The 18,345-nt window shown below is 35.2% G+C and overlaps 1 protein-coding gene across 2 annotated transcripts in view; it reads right to left on the bottom strand.

Annotated features, from left to right (window-relative positions):
- The window catches only part of LOC144979901 (tubulin polyglutamylase TTLL11-like), a 68,158-nt gene that overhangs the window by 9,633 nt on the left and 40,180 nt on the right, over positions 1-18,345 (bottom strand). The window contains exons 7-11 of one of the 2 annotated variants that reach the window (XM_078927163.1): positions 17,390-17,581; positions 15,757-15,968; positions 12,754-13,482; positions 11,026-11,129; positions 4,693-5,093 (exon numbers count right to left, since the gene is read on the bottom strand). In XM_078927163.1, the coding sequence (XP_078783289.1) occupies positions 4,693-5,093; positions 11,026-11,129; positions 12,754-13,482; positions 15,757-15,968; positions 17,390-17,581 (1,638 nt within the window). Of the gene's footprint in view, positions 1-4,692; positions 5,094-11,025; positions 11,130-12,753; positions 13,483-15,756; positions 15,969-17,389; positions 17,582-18,345 lie in introns of those variants that run through there. The other variant, XM_078927164.1, reaches the window with a different exon arrangement.

The raw sequence follows: 18,345 nt of genomic DNA, 5'->3' as shown, positions 1-18,345 counted from the left end.
TCTCTCTCTCTCTCTCTCTCTCTCTCTCTCTCTCTCTCTTGTAGTTTTCTTCTTTCTTCAAGTAAAAATGTGGACACGTGTGGTCATTTCATAATATATTTATATAATTCCAAATGACGAACAGGTGGAAAAAAATACTGATAATAATAGAATATCTATATAAAATTTCAGAGGAATTGAGCTCAGTTGGTAGAGCGCTCGCACTTCAGACGCATAAGGACATATATATTTTTTTTCTGAACCCTATCTCCCTCTATTAGATTTGAGGGGGAAGAACTTTTCGATAGACTAGTATAGCGACGTTTCCAGGGGGTAACAAGCAATTGCTTTTTGTCGAATAACGCTGTAGAAACTGGGATTAACTCAGCCTCCATAGACTGTATTTCTCTGAAATGCATTCAAGGGAAATATTTTGTTTGTTTCTTTGCATAAAAACAAATGGCACGTAAACAGATGCTATATATCTATAAATCAGGAATGGTTAACATTGTAGTTATTTTTCTCTTTAAAAATAAATAAACCAAATTAATGCCAGAATAAATTTGGCAAATTTTAAGGCAGTCTGTCTTTAATAAATATAAAACGGTGCATTTATTAACATATTATTCTTGTACATTTTCTATGAGACTTGTCGCTGTCGCTGTTATCAAGTTGTAGAAATGAGATTCAAGAATTTGTAAATTAATTCAAAATTGTGAAGAGACGGACTATCATATGAAATTGTTCAACAATAATGTAAAATGATAAATATGAGCATACCAACAAAAAGAATGTGACCTGCCATCTCAAAACGGTATACTATGTCGCAATGGATCAGACGTCTGAAAGCGAATTTAGAATTAAAATGCTAAAATGCTTTTTTGCAATGTAAGAAATGGTATTCAATCTTCCAAAATTAAGAAGAAAAAAATTAACCCAAATTGTCATATTATATCGATGGTGGGTGGATCAAACCTCTGAAGTCCCGATTTTCACGATCGGCGGATCAAACCTCTGAGGTCCCGATTTTCACGATCGGCGGATCAAATCTCTGAAGTCCCGATTTACACGATCGGCGGATCAAATCTCTGACGTCTATATACTAGATTTGTGACCCACCGTCTCAAAGCGGTATTATGTCGGGATACACTCAGTTAGGAAAATTGAATTCATATCCACAGATATTAAACTTAGGCTTACTGTCTCTACGTCATAGTGGAATATAAATACTATTTAGTGCTTTGCAAAAACTTCTAAGGTCCAATTTCTCATCATTCTACCTCTAAATTTACATTTTTGGGTTATGAATCATCCCGACATAATACCGTTTTGAGACGGAGAGTCACATTTGCGAACCAGGTTTTATTTAATTTTGGGTGCCCAAAATCCAATAAAACATGGTGCGCGAATCTCGTATGTAGGCTTCAGAGTTTTGATCCGCCGATCGTGAAAATCGGGACTTCAGAGATTTGATCCGTTGACCATCGCTATGTGTGGCTATAGATAGTATGCGCTAGGCTTAGAAACTCACAAGATTGACATCCGGGAGTATAACGGACCAACACACAAAACTATGTGTAACCTTGAACGTTTATACTCTGGTTAATTCCGTTAGAATTACTCATAAACACGGATGGCTAAAACAATAACAATGACCTGCGTGACGTCAACTTCGTTCTATTTATAGATTATGTTTCCAGTCCGTAGCTTATCCCGACATAATACCGTTTTGAGATGGTGGGTCACAGATGTAAAATTGTAATAATAGCTAGAATTATACAAATATGTGTATAATCAGTCGGAAGGTGAAAATTTTGGATTTGCGTTTTTTTGCATTTTCTGAAAGAATATGCTCCCCAGAGCATTTTAATCTTTATTTGAAGTAAATCGGGTGATTTTTTCATGAGATTATAAGAAGGGTATCCAGCAACTTTTCTCAAATTTCATACTTCTTCAACTTGACTACACTAGCTGTAAAAATATTTCGAAGTGAAATTAAGCTTTGATAAAAAGGGTTGAATGAATTATTTATGACAAGATCTCATGTTTGATGAAAATTGACCTTCTAAATAAACTTGGCAATATCTCAAATCAAACCTTTTTCACCATCCGACTGATTATGCCATTCCTAGCTATAACATAGCTAAAATGCTTTTAGATCCATTTTGAGCCGCTTTGAATGATGAATACATTGTTTGATCAACAAGATTTACATTTCATTTATTTTGTTCTCCAAGGAAATAGTTCTGAACGAGAAAGGAAAGGTATAAACGAAGTAGAGATGAGAGGAAGTGGAAAAGAAAGTAAAGAACATGGAAGTGAAAAGGGATGATGATGATGATGATGATGATGATGATGATGATGATGATGATGATGATGAAGAGGAGGAGGATAGGAGGGATGAGTAGGAGATGGAGGAGAACGAAGAAAAAGGAGGGGTTTGGTGTAGACAAAAATAGAAGAATTATGAGGTCATTCGTGGAGTAGAAAGAGCATAAGGGAAAGATATTGATTGTGATTAGAAAGGAAGAGATGAAAAAAATAAGGAAGGGGGTGGGGCGAGGAATATGAGAAGAAGAAAGAATAGATAATTATGAGAAGGGAAGAAAAACAATAAGAAAATAATAATAGGACGACAGATAGAAGTAGGAGAAAATAGAACACTAAATAATATTAGATAGATGAGAACGAATATGTTTTATATCATTATCTTTCCTCCACTTAACATTCTTCTTACATAATATGAAATAGTAAATGTGATCTTTAAATCCATTCTAAACAAGAGTTGAAAGTTCACTTCGGTAGAAATTTGTTAACAAAAAATATCTACTTTACCACTTTATGGCACTTTTTTAACATTATCACAGTTGGTTGATAAAAGAAAATATAAAAACATGCAAAAACAAAAAAAGGAATTAATAAATACACTTTAACATAAACAAATAAAAAACAAAATAATAAAGGGCATTATAAAATAGACGTCTAATGTCCTCATAAAAATAATAATGTACTTTTCATAAATACACATTGGTGTTGTTTTTTTGTTTGTTTTTTTTTTGTTTTTTTTTGTTTTTTTTTTTAATGACAGCTTATAAAGAGCAGTTTATTAAACAACAAATGTAATAAATATACAATAATAATACCAGTTTTACAACGGTGCGTATAAAGTTGTTCAAGTGATCTAAAAATAAATAAATAAATAAATAAATACATAAATAAATAAATAAATAAACACATAAATAAATAAGAAACAAAATTAAAATGTATTTATAGAATAATATCCTCATAAAAATAAATAATGTACTTTTCATTAATACACATTTGTGTTCTTTTCTTTTTTTCCAAATGAACGCTTTATAAAAAGAGTAGTAGTCTATATAAAACAACAAATGTAATAAATATACAATAATAAACCAGTTTTACAACAGTGCGTATAAAGTTGTTCACGTGATCTATATATAAATAAATAAACGTGCGTTGTAAACAAATTTAAGTTATAGTAAATAAAAAGTGCAGGTTAAAATGCCTGTTAAAATAAGATGCGTATCTCTCTAACATAAACATATTTAAAATGAAACCTAATGTATGACAACACCATTTTAACAATTTAACTAGAAACTGCACAACTAAGGAAAAACACATATTTCAAAATTTGGCCAGAAAAAAACTCGTCCTTCAAATATCAATCGATTTAAATGACCCTCATCTTGGATTTTTTTTTTATAAACCTCTCAAACATGGGACCTCGCGAGATTTCAGGTTTGAGACTAGTTTCCATGATGAGGGCCATTTAAATCCATCGATATTTGAAGAACCCCGAGTTTTCTGGCCAACATTTTAAATATGTCTTTCCAGTGTACGACAGTTAAATAATTAAAACAATAAATATTTTTGCGTAGTTTTAGGATAAATATTTTCTAATTAACCGATTATAGTTCCCACAATTATATACAACAATCTAACCAGTGCGTTATTCAAGGATTGCTCTTTAGATATTTATATCTTTCTTATTGTAAAAGCAAGGTTTAAGTTTCGTGACTTTTTGAAAACTTTGACATATTAGGGGCCTTTCAGACAACATTATGATTATGAGTCATAAATTACCTACGTCAATCACGCAAGAGCGCGGCCATTTTAAGCTAAAGACACGAAGAAATTAATTACATTGACACAACTTTGGCTTCAGAATTATTTGCTTTTTAAAAAATGTATGATCTTTTTATTCTAAAAATATGTTTGTTGAACATCTTGTAGTGTATAAATCTATTGTAACATAGCATTATGTGATAATCTGCTATTATAAATCACGCCATCTTTCATATCTATAATTATTAAAATAAAAGTCAAGTAGATAGATAGTGACATCCGATTGATAATGTGGAGCACTCAAAAAAAAAATGATTATGTTTTAATAATCCATTTTGTTTTACTATTTTTAGTATTCATAAATTTTCCTAGATTATGAGAATACTGAGTTAGAACATGATTTTTCACCGAAATCGGTAATTTATTGACCTCTGGAAAAGACTTTTTAAATTTAAGACATGTAGACTTTTTAAAGATTTTTTACTTTGGGGGTGGGGGGGGGCGGTTTCTTTTTGGCTCTCGGCTCAATATAATTCTCGATATCGGTCAAACATCATATATAATATATATATATATATATATATATATATATATATATATATATATATTATATATATATAATATATATTATATCTTCTTTATACTTTGCAACATGTGAAAAACATTTTTGTGTTTTCTGTGAGGCGCTGAAAAGGATCGGTCGTCAAAAGTCTCGTTCAGAAGCTCGGGCCAGTCGTTGTTAATCTTCATTCTCTGCATCTCCTGGACGGGCATCTTCGACGACCAAATCACCACATCCTCTTTATCCGCATCATTTCCGAAAATGTCCGGCAACTGATGATCCCTCGACTGACTCGAGCCTCTCTCTCGGTTCCTCGCTTCCGCCTCTTCGTCCAGGATGGAGTGAAGTTTTAGGCTCCTTGAGCAGTGGTCCGTGAAGTTGACGATCTTTTCCGATTTGGTCTTTCCGAAAAACGAGGTATCTGCCAGCCGGATGCATGCCGAGAGAAACGCTAGGAATGACAGGCCTGCAGAGATGATGTGGGTTTGGGAGGTTTGTGGAGGAGGGGTAAGCACTAATATTGAATGCTAATGAATTAATTGGCAGAATTTGTCTCAGTGTAAACATATTTTTTTTCCAAAAAATATATAAATAAATGATAAATAAACATAAATAGGTAAATGAATTGATGAATGAAAAAAATTATATCCATCCTCAGAGAGAAAAAAAAGATCTTCTTTTGGGTCAATTTCGAGACAGGCCAAGATGACCAAGGTAACCGCTGTAAGGCAACACCGTAAATGAGCATTACATGCCAAACTCCTTGCTCGGGGAAAAAAAACGAGATGGTGAGAACTTGGATTGGACCCGGAGTTCTCTGAATGTAAGTGTATAAAGCCTTATCCACTCGAGTATCTCGTCCTCCATTAAAAACATCGAATCTTTAGATAAAATAAAACAAAATGCTTGTCAAAGAACGTTTCGGTTTCAAACATTATTTCAGCTAGAAATCTTTCGGACCAACCCCTATTTTTGACCCTCTCCTTACCAACTACATTCGTTACGATACAACCAACCTTCTTACTCAAATGTCTCTTGTACCTCATAAAATTTAAAGAAAATGAATATTGAGTTGTAGAACATGTTTTGCTAAACAAATTATGAATCGCAAGAATTGTAGTGCTATTATGTCTGAATGATAAAATAAGCTAGATTTTGTGTTAGTTGGGTGTGAAGTTTTGGGACAAATCTTGAAAATGGCTGGTAAGGAGAGAGTTAACGCACTGTGTTATTTACCGAGGCTGATGTATATAATAATTGTGTTAATTCATAATATCACGTCAACAGATGCAGCCTCTTTTTTCATTAGTTATTAATATCTAATTTCCTTTCAGCCAACAACTAAAAACAATAACGCGGTTGTGACGCTTTGACCTATGCACATCGCTTCTTTGTAGAAATTTGCATTCACCAAATATATTTTTTTTAAACAAAGTTAATCCAATATTTTTAGTTTAAGGCTCGATATTTCAGATTTTAACTTCTGCTTTAGAATTGGCAATAGATATGAGTACCTACATCTTTTTTCATACTTAATAAAAACGAAAATGAGCATATTTCGCATAACCTACTTTCACGATTCTATTCAATATTTGAGAATTTAAAAAATATATTACCATTTTCATTAACGTGAAGGACTTCTTGATAATATACGAGTATATAATGATATCATATGATGTGACAAGAATAGCAATCGTATATCAATACGGTGGTAGGTACATAATTTACCGATTTTCCAAGAAAAAGATGGTCATTTTAAATAGAAGACGTGAATGTCGCAGTATAAATTCGTGTTTCCTATCATTTTATGATATTATATTAATTACAATTTAGAATGTGACGCAGGAAGAAATACATGCAACCGTTTTCAAGTTTTTAAAAAGCATTCGATGAAAACGTTAAGTGGAATTGAGGAAGTGTTTAGGTACAGCAAAGATGTCTGAATCAATGTGTGATATGAATAAAGCCGGAGGAAGACCAATAAAAATATGAAGACTTAAACCTTTATGCAGATATAAACTATATTATAGGAGCGACAAGAATAGAACTGAAAAAAGACAGTCTAGGATAATGATGATAATGTGCTGGCACTGTTTCATACACACTTATTCATATCTTTAAATAGGACTCAAACCATAAGGACGATGGCGTTCTGGCACTGCTTTTTATACACACTTTCAGATCTTTAAGTAGAAATAAAGCCATAAGGACGATGGCGTGTTGTGTTCATCGGCGTATGCTCTACGAGGAGTGATGGGCATTAATTAATAGAGGAGGAACAAAGCAAATGTCATCCTATTTTACCAGAGAGAAAATATACATAAAATATACAGACCATAAGATAATCACAATCTCCGCAGAAACGATACCAAAGCAAAATCTTCTCTTAAAGATATGATTTGTTCAATAATTCTTGAAGGGTTTTTTATTCATTTTCTGCTAGAGTACTGGTAGCTCATTGGCAGAGAACTTGCCCTACAATTACCGATCGCATAAGCAGGTGAGATTGTCTTTTCTGAATTCCCCGCCCGTGCGCCAGTGATTGGGTAAAAAAAAGAAAAAAGAGCTTTTATAAGCGCAATATCCACTAAATGTGCTCAAAGCGCTTTACAAGGGGTCCCTGGTCAACAGCAACATTTAACATGTAGGACGGGACATGAAGCCTGTTAGGCGATATAATACAATTTTTCGGACAAAGACAACGCTGTTAACGGCCAGGTACTCATTTTACACCTGAGTACGGTGAGAGAATGTGAGTAAAGAGCCTTTTCCAAGGATTCAACTATGTGCCGAGCACGAGGCTCGAACCCAGGATCTTCCGATCCAAAAGCGAGTGTCATACCACTAGACCACATAGCCGCACAATGGTCTTTTAGATCTGGCAGAACGGTACGTTCAATAGACCACATCATGTCCAAAGGTTGGCAAGTAGGTACCTGTCAGTCCATTTAACGCAACAGAGTTTTGAGTAAATTCCCGCACCATCATGGGCCCTAATGGCTCAGAAGATAAACATGCTGCATTATTAATTTCCCTTTACTTTTTGGAGGAGATGGTTTGAAACATTCAATAAGCCAAATCAAGATATAAACGTATGTTTTTCTTATCTGCAATAAATATGTAACTCATGAGCCTGATAAATCACAGAGATCTAAATCTTTTAAACCAAAATGACCAGGTTTTTCTTGGATTTGTATTATTTGCCGTATGCAGCCAAAAAAAAAAAGACATTCAACAACAATATTGAAGTAATAATATTTCAACAATCATGATATTATGTGAACGAATTGTAATTCATTTCTAAAAGAGTATAATATTATATCTTTGAACACTCATGAAAGAAAAACAAAGTTCAAAACCCATTGCTAGAGAATCCAAAAACATAATATGATGTAAAGATCGAAGAACTCAAAGACAATGACAAAATGGAACAGAGGATTCAATTTGATTTACAAAGATAGATGATGTAGATGTTTCAGGTTTCCACTTTCTCAACTGAAGCACTAAAGACGAATGGTAGATGAGAGAATGACGTTGTTAAGGCAAATCTTCCGGCCAAATAAAGGGAAAATCCAAAACGTTCACATCGTCTGTCTTCGCAAATTAAATTGAAGTGAGTATTCCATTATAATATTGTAATCTTCTTCAAAATATATATAGGACATTGATGGGAGACAGTCATTTTTCCCTAAAACGTCTTTCATAAACTTGAGATATGTTTGATTGAATTTCGCAGATTCGGGCAGACTAAGATTCTGAGTCCAATTCACATTTGAAGTTTTCAATCACTAATAGCTTTTGCTATGATAATCTTAAATTAAAAACGTATCAGTCTCCGAAAAAATAAGCAAGGAATTAACCAAAACAAAAAAAAAGAAATAATCCACGGGTGGTTTTATGTATGGTTTCTTACATAGAGAGAGAAAAGTCAAGCTGTAGTAGGAGAAGACAGGACTTGACACCGGCAACGAGCATTTACAACTTATTTTTGACAAACAGAACCATGTTTGCGATAAGGTACTCAGTTTACACTTTTATGCAGTGAGGGAATGTGAGCAAAGAGCGCTCTTTAATGACTCAATTATGCACCACTCATATAGAGCATCGAACAAGGACCTCACGTGCCGAGTGCCATGCTTCAAGACGACCACAAATCCCTCACAAAGTGAGCAAATTACATTTAGGCCCATTGTCATTAAATATTAACCATTAAACAAATTTTTAACGGAGTACCGAACAAAAATGAATTTAACCGTTTCAAAAAAAAATAACAAATTACCCATCACAAAACGTTTAGGTCTCAAAACCGACATACAAGTCTAACTAAAAATTATGGGCCTATTGTTGTAAAGGTGGTAATCTCAAACCAACGCAAAAAGTTGTCCATTACAACAATGTTGAATAGAAGCCAGAATTGCGTTTGGTTATTAGAACTACAAATATGTACACGTATCTCAAAACCCGTGTTCTCCCAACATTGTAATTATTTTTGTTGTTGTTGATTGAAGAAAAGCATTTGAGCGGTTTCCATGTGAAATATTATCTTTGATTTTTTTGTTTGCTTTTGTTTGTTTTTTTTGTTTGTTTTTTTTTTTGTTTTTTTTTTTTGTTTTTTTTTTTTGGGGGGGGGGGTCAAAAATCCTTTGGCCAGCTGTCATATTCGATTATCTTCGATTCAGTTATACATTAAATTCCCTATCTCTCTGGCGTGTTAATGTTAGTTGTGTAAATTGGTGGGGAAACTACTCACTCAGGGTGGTTGTATACTCAGTGCTTAAAACACACACACACACACATACATACACACAGAAAACACTCGCATGGGATGGTGGTGTAGTGTATTCCAAAGAGGGGCCTTAACATCTCTTATTTTTAACGATAAAGACACTTAATTCATTATTACATATTCCAATCAGACGAAATGAGAGTTTATGACGTTTACCGTGACAATAGATTTTTAAAAATAAAATTCAAGATGCGTCGTGAGCATTATTATGTATCTCTATTGAACGATGCAGTTTGGCGTATTGATACATGCACACACATAATAACGCCGCCAGTTCAGTGGATAAAAGAAGCAATTTATTGCTTTGTCACAACTTTGGCACCACAAATATCCGACATTAACCGTACTCTGGAAAAACTCGTATTTAAAAATTTTGCCATCAAACTCGTCCTTCAAATATTGATCGATCTAAAAGACCCTCATCTTGGCAAAAAAAATTCTCAAACCTGTGACTTTCGCGAAGTCCCAGATTTGAGATCTTTAGCCAAGATTAGGGTCAGTTAGTCGATATTTGAAGGACGAGTTTTTCTGGTCATATTTTAAAAATACAAGTTTGTTTTGTTGTATTTTTTTCCAGGGTGCGGCAGTTACCTGATTAAAAGAAATTAAGATTCTTTAATGGTGCCTGAAAAAGACGCTCTTTGATAATCTCTTTTTTATACAAATCTATTACTATAAGTAGATCTGAGGGTGTGGGAGTGAGGGTGGAAAGAGGTTGTGGATATTTAAATTTGATTTCTTGTCATTGGTCACAAGACTTTGGTCCTACTTTTAAAAAAAATAAAGTTGGAGTTTTGTCAGGTATTTTTTCTCAACTTTTGTTATGAATTTAATATTGTCACCGTGATAACCAAAATTATGTATGTTAAGTTATCGACTAGAAACATGATAAAGCAATTAACCTGATCATCTTGTTCTTTGGAAAAAGAATCAATTTTTTTCTGGTGGACTCTATGTGACCCATCGTATCAAGACAATACTATGTCGGGCAAAAAAAAAACTTGAGCTTTTATTTAGAACAATTTCTACTGAACGTGTTCAAGGCGCTTTACAGGGGGTCCCTAGCCAACGTCAACACTTAACATGCAGGACGTGACATGATGACGCCTTTTGTGCGATACTACCTTCTTTTAGGACAGTGACAACGCTTCTAACGGCCAGGTACTCAATTTGCAAATAAGCACAGTGGGAGAATGTGAGTCAAGAGACTTCTCAGGACTCAACCATGCGCCCCGTGCAAGGCTCGACCCAGGATCTTCCGATCCAAAAGCAAGCGTCATACCACAATTCAACATATCCTCACAACTCGGAGCAGGGAATTTAATTTATAGCCAGCCACAACTTTAAAACTTTAGGTTAATCTATCTTCGTTATATAGTGGAGAATAGATAATAATATAATTTCTTACTTTGCCAAAGGTCAAAATTCGCATCTGTTAATATTTTATATTCTAAATTTGCTTTTAGAGGCCCGATTCAATCCGACATAATACCGTTTAGAAACGGCGGGTCACATTTACACAGTATTTTCAGTAACAAGGTCACCCCGACATAATGCCTGATTGGGATGACCTGCCACCATTTTGAATACATAAGATCTCGTTGTTACTTACCGGAAGTCCTGTCTGGATTCATGTACTCCCACTTCCGCTGCATGTCAATGTACAAAATATCAATGGCGGCGTTTGTAATACCCTTCCGGTTTAAGCGGCACTTTCTGGTGGGGGAAAAAAGAGAGAAGAAGCAACATTTTTAAAATTTCAAAAGTTGTATATTTTTAACCCTTATAAAATTGAATACGAAAATTATCAAAAATTACAAAAAACTTTAGATTTGTTTTCTTTATGTTTTTTAAAATTATTATTATTACTGCTATGAACTATCTTAAAATATACTCTACTTACATTCTATTCTGTTTAAATCTACGTGCATATATTTGTAGGTCTGACAGCGAACACTATTATGGGCTTGGTTTAACATTGTTGTAATAGATAATATTTTGTGTTTGGTTTGAGAGTATTTCCATAACAATTTGGGTTATTAGACCTGCGACACGTCGGTTTAACCATCTCCTTACCAACTATAGGAAAATCGTCACATTCGTTACGATACGACCAACATTTTTCTTATTCAAATTTCTTTTGTACATCATAAAATTTAAATAAAATGAACAGTTTGTAGTAGAGCATGTTTTGCTTCAAAAATTATTTATCGCAAAAACTTACTGCTATTGTGTTTGAGCGATAAAAATATATATTTTTGTGTTAGTTGGGTGTGAAGTTTTGGGGAAAATCCTGAAAATGGCTGATAAGGAGAGAGTTAAATCAAAAGCTGTCTGCTATTCGCCTGAAGCAGGACACTTATTCTCTATTGCTCACTGTGGGGCAGTGCACTACAGCTGAAGACTGGGTTTTTAAAAATATAAATTGACCCTTTACACAAAAAGTCCCGATATCAATGAGGAAATAATTAAAGGATTTGTGCATATTTATGCTTTTGAAATTTTGAATTGGTCCCAATTGCATGCGCGACTGGAAACTCGATCGGAATTACAACGACACAAGGGCCAGAACGCTAAAATAGCGAGTATATAATTAGTGAGGTACGGGTGGAAATAAATAAAGAATAAAAGCTTTGTGGTGATGAGAAACTAGCGCCAGACTCGACTGGTAAGCAGGCACTCTCCGCCTGGCCTCGTGTTAGAGTAGGAGTAGGAACTCAAGATAGACACTGCGTTTGAAGCTAGTTTTTTTATGGGGAGTGGATGGTGGTGAGGATTATAGAGCCCACCCACTCTCATAGCTAGGCTGATAGTGCGGAATCAGTCGCTCCTGGTTTCTATTCTATATTGTCTACTGGCACTTCATTAAATTTTCACTTCTTGTTACATCAAATGTGTTTGCTCCTCTCATTTTTTTTTCTGAAAAATGGTTAATCAGTTTATTTTAAAGCTCATTGAGCATCCGCGGAAATACGCTGTATAATATAAATGTTAACATTTATCTATTTTTATGTATTCTGTATTCTATTTATCTAGTGTTTGACTGGACTAGCAATAAGTCAAAGATGTGTCTGTCTTGAAAAAGCACGGAAAAGATGCAAACTGGAGTTGTGCGCTTCAGGCAAAAAGTTATCGCCAGTGTTATCAGTTGGCTGGTTCTGTGAGTTGCCATCTTCAGGCATATAAAAAAAAATGAACTGATTGTGATAGTGGAAATCAGTATTTGGAAAGCGCCTTTAATATCAGAAAAAGAAAATTCAGGAAGAGTAATTAACCATGAAAAATTAATTATCCTCCAATCCGTGCTTTTCCCCGACAGGCCAAAAAATAGTTTACTTACCTAGCAAAAAGTCGAAACATAGTTGGGCCCAGTCGTAAACAACCTTTGACCCCAAGGCACGCGATGAAAATATCTGAGAGTCTCTCCACAATCCTCTGACTCTTGAACTTTTCGGAGTATACTGAGGAGATTTCCTTCAGACACGACTCTTCTTCCTCGTCGTCCTCGTCGGAAGATTCTAGAAGGGAAAGGTCAAAGGGTATGGGTCGAGGGGGTTTGTTCGTGTCCTCGTCCTCGTCGTCCTCCATGATGATGTCCGCTGGACGGTCACCGGACTTCAAGAAGACGGACGGAAGTCTGTCGCTTATGTTTCCCGTCTGGTTATTGCTGTTGCTGTTGTTGCCATTGTTCGTTGCATTGTCTTTATCGTCGGCGTTAGTATTTTCACCTCCTTCTTCCGTTTCTTTATAGTTGCTGAAATATTTAGGATTTGACGGGCCTTGCTCCGTGAACAAAACTTCCCCCTCGCCTTCTATAAACACCCTGCACGTTTCATTGCGAACGAATTTTCGGGGCCCTTCGTCGAAAATGGACTTGTTTCTTTTCGACGAACTATCGTCCATGCGGTCGTCGTCGGCGTCCATGTATTTTATGGAAATGTCTCTTTCCCGTCGTCGATGATGATGACGATGATGAGGGTTTGATGTGTTGCTACCGTCAACTTCCATGTCTTCTTCCTCATTGTTGCTGTTATAATTGCGATGGCGTCTTCTCCGTCGGTAATTACGTCTGTAAAAATACCCAATCAAATTGATAAGACAATCGATGCCTACATCTACTACTTCTACTACTATTACTACTACTACTACAACTGCTACTACTACTACTACTACTACTACTACTACTACTACTACTACTACTACTACTACTTCTACTACTACTACTACTACTACTACTACTACTACTACTACTACTACTACTACTACTACTATACTACTACTACTACTACTATACTACTACTACTAACTACTACTACTACTACTACTACTACTACTACTACTACTACTACTACTACTATACTACTACTACTACTTCTACTACTACTACTACTACTACTACTACTACTACTACTACTACTACTACTACTACTACTACTACTACTACTACTACTACTACTACTACTACTACTACTACTACTACTACTACTACCACCACCACCACCACCACTACTACTATATCAAAACGTGAGCGTCCAGATAGAGCCATACCCATTAAATTTACTAAAAGCGCTCTACAAGGAAATCCGAAGCCAAAAGCAACACTGAACATGACGGACGAGACATGAGGCCTGTTCAGCGCTATTTTGCGACATAGACAACAATGTTACCAGCCAGATACCCATTTTACACCCGAATGCCATATAAAAAATGTGAATAAATGCATTTTTAAGGACTCAACTTAGTACCATCGACAACGGGAATCGAACCCAGTATCCTAAAGGTGACAAGCCGTCATACAACCAGGTGACAAAGCCGTCTTCAACAAATTTGTGAAACAAAAGTCGAGTCCAGTATTTTCTCAGGCGAGGTTCGCGCATATATTTGCAGGTCTGATAACCAAATACACTTATGGGCTTGATTTCACATTGTTGTAATGAACAATATTACGTGTTGGTATGGGAATATTCCATTTCAAAAATGAGACCATGGCAATTAGGGTTATCATACATTCAAATAAGTACACGTTGTCTCACTGTATGTAAACCCAACGTTTAAAATATATTTTAAGTCCAAATTAAGGAATTTGAAACAAAATTCGCATGTCTTTATTGGGGCGAATATCTGGTATTATTTTCAAACTTAAAAAAGCTCAGATTATGTTTTTTATGACCTGCCACATACGTGAACATATTTGCAGGTCTGATAACCGGATGCATTATGGCCTCGTTTAACATTGTTGTAATAGAGAATATTTTACTTTGGTTTGAGAGTATCTCCATGAGCCCAAAACAATTTGGGTTATCAGATTTTCAAATAAGTACACCCCCCCCCCCCTCTCCTGCCTATTATCGGTAGTAAGTCGGGGTGATTTAGTTGTTAAAAACTGATTTTATAATCAAAAATATAAAACTTGGCTTATTTTTATAAGCTTCACGGAAGACAAAAGATGCAGCTAAAAGTGCCAACATCAAAGACTTCACATTTCTTGTCATTTTTACTTTAAAATCTTTAAAATCAATTTTTGGCAACTAGTTTACCCGGACGTGATATCGTATTTAGACAATGGATCACATTTTGTAATTATGATTATTTATTTTTTATTTATTTTTTTACAAAACATTCAAAGTTTGGCATCAGATCCCCTTCAGCATTAATAGGTTATATCAAATTGACTTTGGGTGATATTTATTTAAAAATAAATAACTAATAAAATTCCCTTGATTCATCCCTATGGAGAAATTTTTCTTTATGGTCTATTCCAAGGGAACACTTGAATAACCCAGGCGTTGGCCGCAGAGCAGTGCCGCAAAGTGAGCTAGGGCGAGGTGACTTGATCAAGGCCACACAGCGCAGCAGCCGGTGATCGAACTCGGTACCCTTCGGGTAATAATAATAATAATAATAATAATAATAATAATAATAATAATAATAATAATAATAATAATAATAATAATAATAATACACATCTATATAGCGCTCATTCTCGTGTAAAACACAAGCTCTGGGCACTTTACAATATAAATATCAATTTTAAGTGAAAAAAAAATACGAACCAAAGACCGTACATCTGAGCCACGATGCCACAAATGACACACCTTGTCAAAGCGTTATTAAGTCGGGATGAACCAGGTTGAATTTATGGATATAAGCATGAAACCTGGGGTTAATTTCTATACCTTTGGCTGGAGAATACATACAATTTCTTACATTGAAAAAAACTCAAAAAGTAGTAATTTATATGTCATGAATATATGTTGTTGTTTTTTTTTAGATTCTAACGTACAGATTGAGATAGAATACAGTCTAAATATAGCAATAAACGGTAAATAAATGTAAATCTCACCGTTTTCTAGTGTACTTGTTTTTCGGAGCTACCATGATGAGAGTATCGCGGATGAGTTTCCTCTTGACGTCCTCGTCCTTGGCCGATATCATGTATTCGATACCACCAGTGGCAGACTCGTGCTCCTCGGTTATTGAAAGACTCGGGTTGGCATTGACCTCCAACAATACGGGGTCAAGGTTTTTCACCAAGAGAATGTCGAATCCAAGAATCTGTACGAGGGGAGTTTAGAATGAATTTCCATGAATTGTGGGTGGATTTTACTTGCAACACAATTAGGTCATAATATCAGCTCCGGTAAAAAGAAGAAAAAAAACTGAATAGTCAAGAAATTCTAGATTCTAACACCCAGTAAAGAGTAAGATAGGGGAATTGGTTCAAGAAGGAACAGCTGTAGATTATAAGAATACACCATCAATGTACTTAAAATGAGATCACATAAAAGTCTCGTTTAGACAAAAGCACAGGGTCCCACTTAGAGGAATACACTCAAAGGTTTACAGAATATATAAAAAAATAAAGCACCCAAGAAAAAGTAAGACAGGGGATTTGGTTCAAAAAGGAACAGATGTAGATTCTATGAATACACTATCATTGTACTTAAATTGAGATCACCTAAAAGTCTCATTTAGAAATAAGCACAGGATCCCATTTAGATGAATATACTCAAAAGATTACAGAATATATCCAAAACAGAATACATAACTAACAATACATAACGGAGCGATGATAGGTTTACAAGGAAAAGATAACATCTCCTAAAACTAAAACAAAACGTTTGACTGCTTACCCCTCAGCTGAAGCCTCCGGCAAGGGCCATAACAAAAACTAATCAACCTCACTCCAAGACAAACACAGAAAACAACTCGGAAAACAGATATAAGAATATAGAAGACATAGCAAGTAACCTGCTTATTACCAGGGGAGCTCAAAGACAAAGGACCCCACCCAGTTTACTTATATGTAGTTGGCAAGATGGTTTCTTCGAAGGTGTTAAGAATTTCATGGACAGAGAAGAAAACTAATGAAGAAGTATCAGAGCAAGCTGAAACTAACAGGTTACTAATTCGTACAATAAGAAAAGACAAATGCAATTTTTAGGGCACCTAAATCGACATAAATTTATTGAACAGCGTGCCATCACAGGAAAGATAGGAGGTAAAGGTAGACCAAGAAAAACATATTTGGATAGTTTGAACAGCTGGGTGACAGAACAGAGAAGAGTAATATTAGTTTTCTGAGGTTATCTGATCGGAGAGATGAATGGCGTACCATGATCACCGATGTCTGGCACAGACTTGGTACTTAAAGAAGAAAAAGGAGAGGGTCGAACTTCATTAAGAAAATCTCATCATTCTGTACTGTTCAATTAATAACTGAGCTTTTATATAGCGCAATATCTACTAAACGTTCTCAACCCGCCTTACAAAGAGTCCCTGCCATACAGCAACACGTAACATGTAGAACAAGATATGACGCATGTTAGGCGATATTACAATTTTTTTTTCTCCGACAGAGACAAAGCTGTCAACAACCATGTATGTACTCATTTTACACCTGAGTACGGTGAGAGAATGTGAGTTAGTTCATTGGAACAAAATAACGGAGTGAAATTATGATTGATCACAATTACCTGAAAACACGTGGGTCCAGGTTTCCCGGGAGGAATAGCCGCTTGCTGCTCCACCTTGAGTTCCCCAGCCACTGCTATCAGAGTCTTGGCGACTAGGCGTTCTATCTTGGCCCAGATCTCCTCCGTGTCATACCCCATCTTTTCCATCTGTTTGAACACGGCCAATAACTTTCGTTTACTTCCCTCGTCATCCTAGGAAACGTAAAAATATGATCATCAATGTAAGCACGAATCCGTAAAATGTAACAGTGAATGACATAATCAGTCGGATGGTGTAAAGGTTTGAACTGAGATATTGCCAAGTTTAGTTAGAAGGTGAATTTTTTTATCAGAAATGAGTTCTTGTCATGAATAATTAAACCAACCCTTTTTGTACATCTTAGGAAAATATCTAACGTTAATTTCACTTCTAAATATTTTTTTTACAGCTAATCAAGTAGAAAAGTATGAAATTTGAGAAAAATTGCTGGATACCTTTTCCATACATCTGACCATAACTTCATTTTTAAAATGTCCCGATTTACTTCAAATAAAGATTAAAATGCTCTGGGAAGCATATTCTTTCAGAAAATGAAAAAAAATGCAAATCCAACATTTTCAACTTCTGACTATGTCGTGCACTGACACAAATAATAAGTAATTCTTACAGGGAACATAATAGGGAGAAAAAGGAGAGGAGAAAAATTATTTTCAATAATGTGTCTTTCATACACTTCAATGTATACGCCATGCTCTTAGAGAGCTGTACGAGGGATACCGAGCCAAAGGCAGAACCAAGCAGCGCATACAGGAAAAATAGAAGGGTGATAAAGTAGACAAGTGCAATATAATATAATAAAACAAGAAAAAGCAAGAAGGCAAAAAAAATCGACAGAACTTTCAAACAGCTCAGTGTTTACTGAAAGCACTCAAAGCGCGTTACAATGAATTCCAAACCAACAGCAATAGTTAACAAG

This window comes from Berghia stephanieae, chromosome 9 (assembly GCF_034508935.2).
Source record: "Berghia stephanieae isolate SIO BIC M18660-M18661 chromosome 9, UCSD_Bste_1.3, whole genome shotgun sequence".
Lineage (NCBI taxonomy): Eukaryota > Metazoa > Mollusca > Gastropoda > Nudibranchia > Aeolidiidae > Berghia > Berghia stephanieae.
This window is presented reverse-complemented; position numbering and strand designations above follow the sequence as displayed.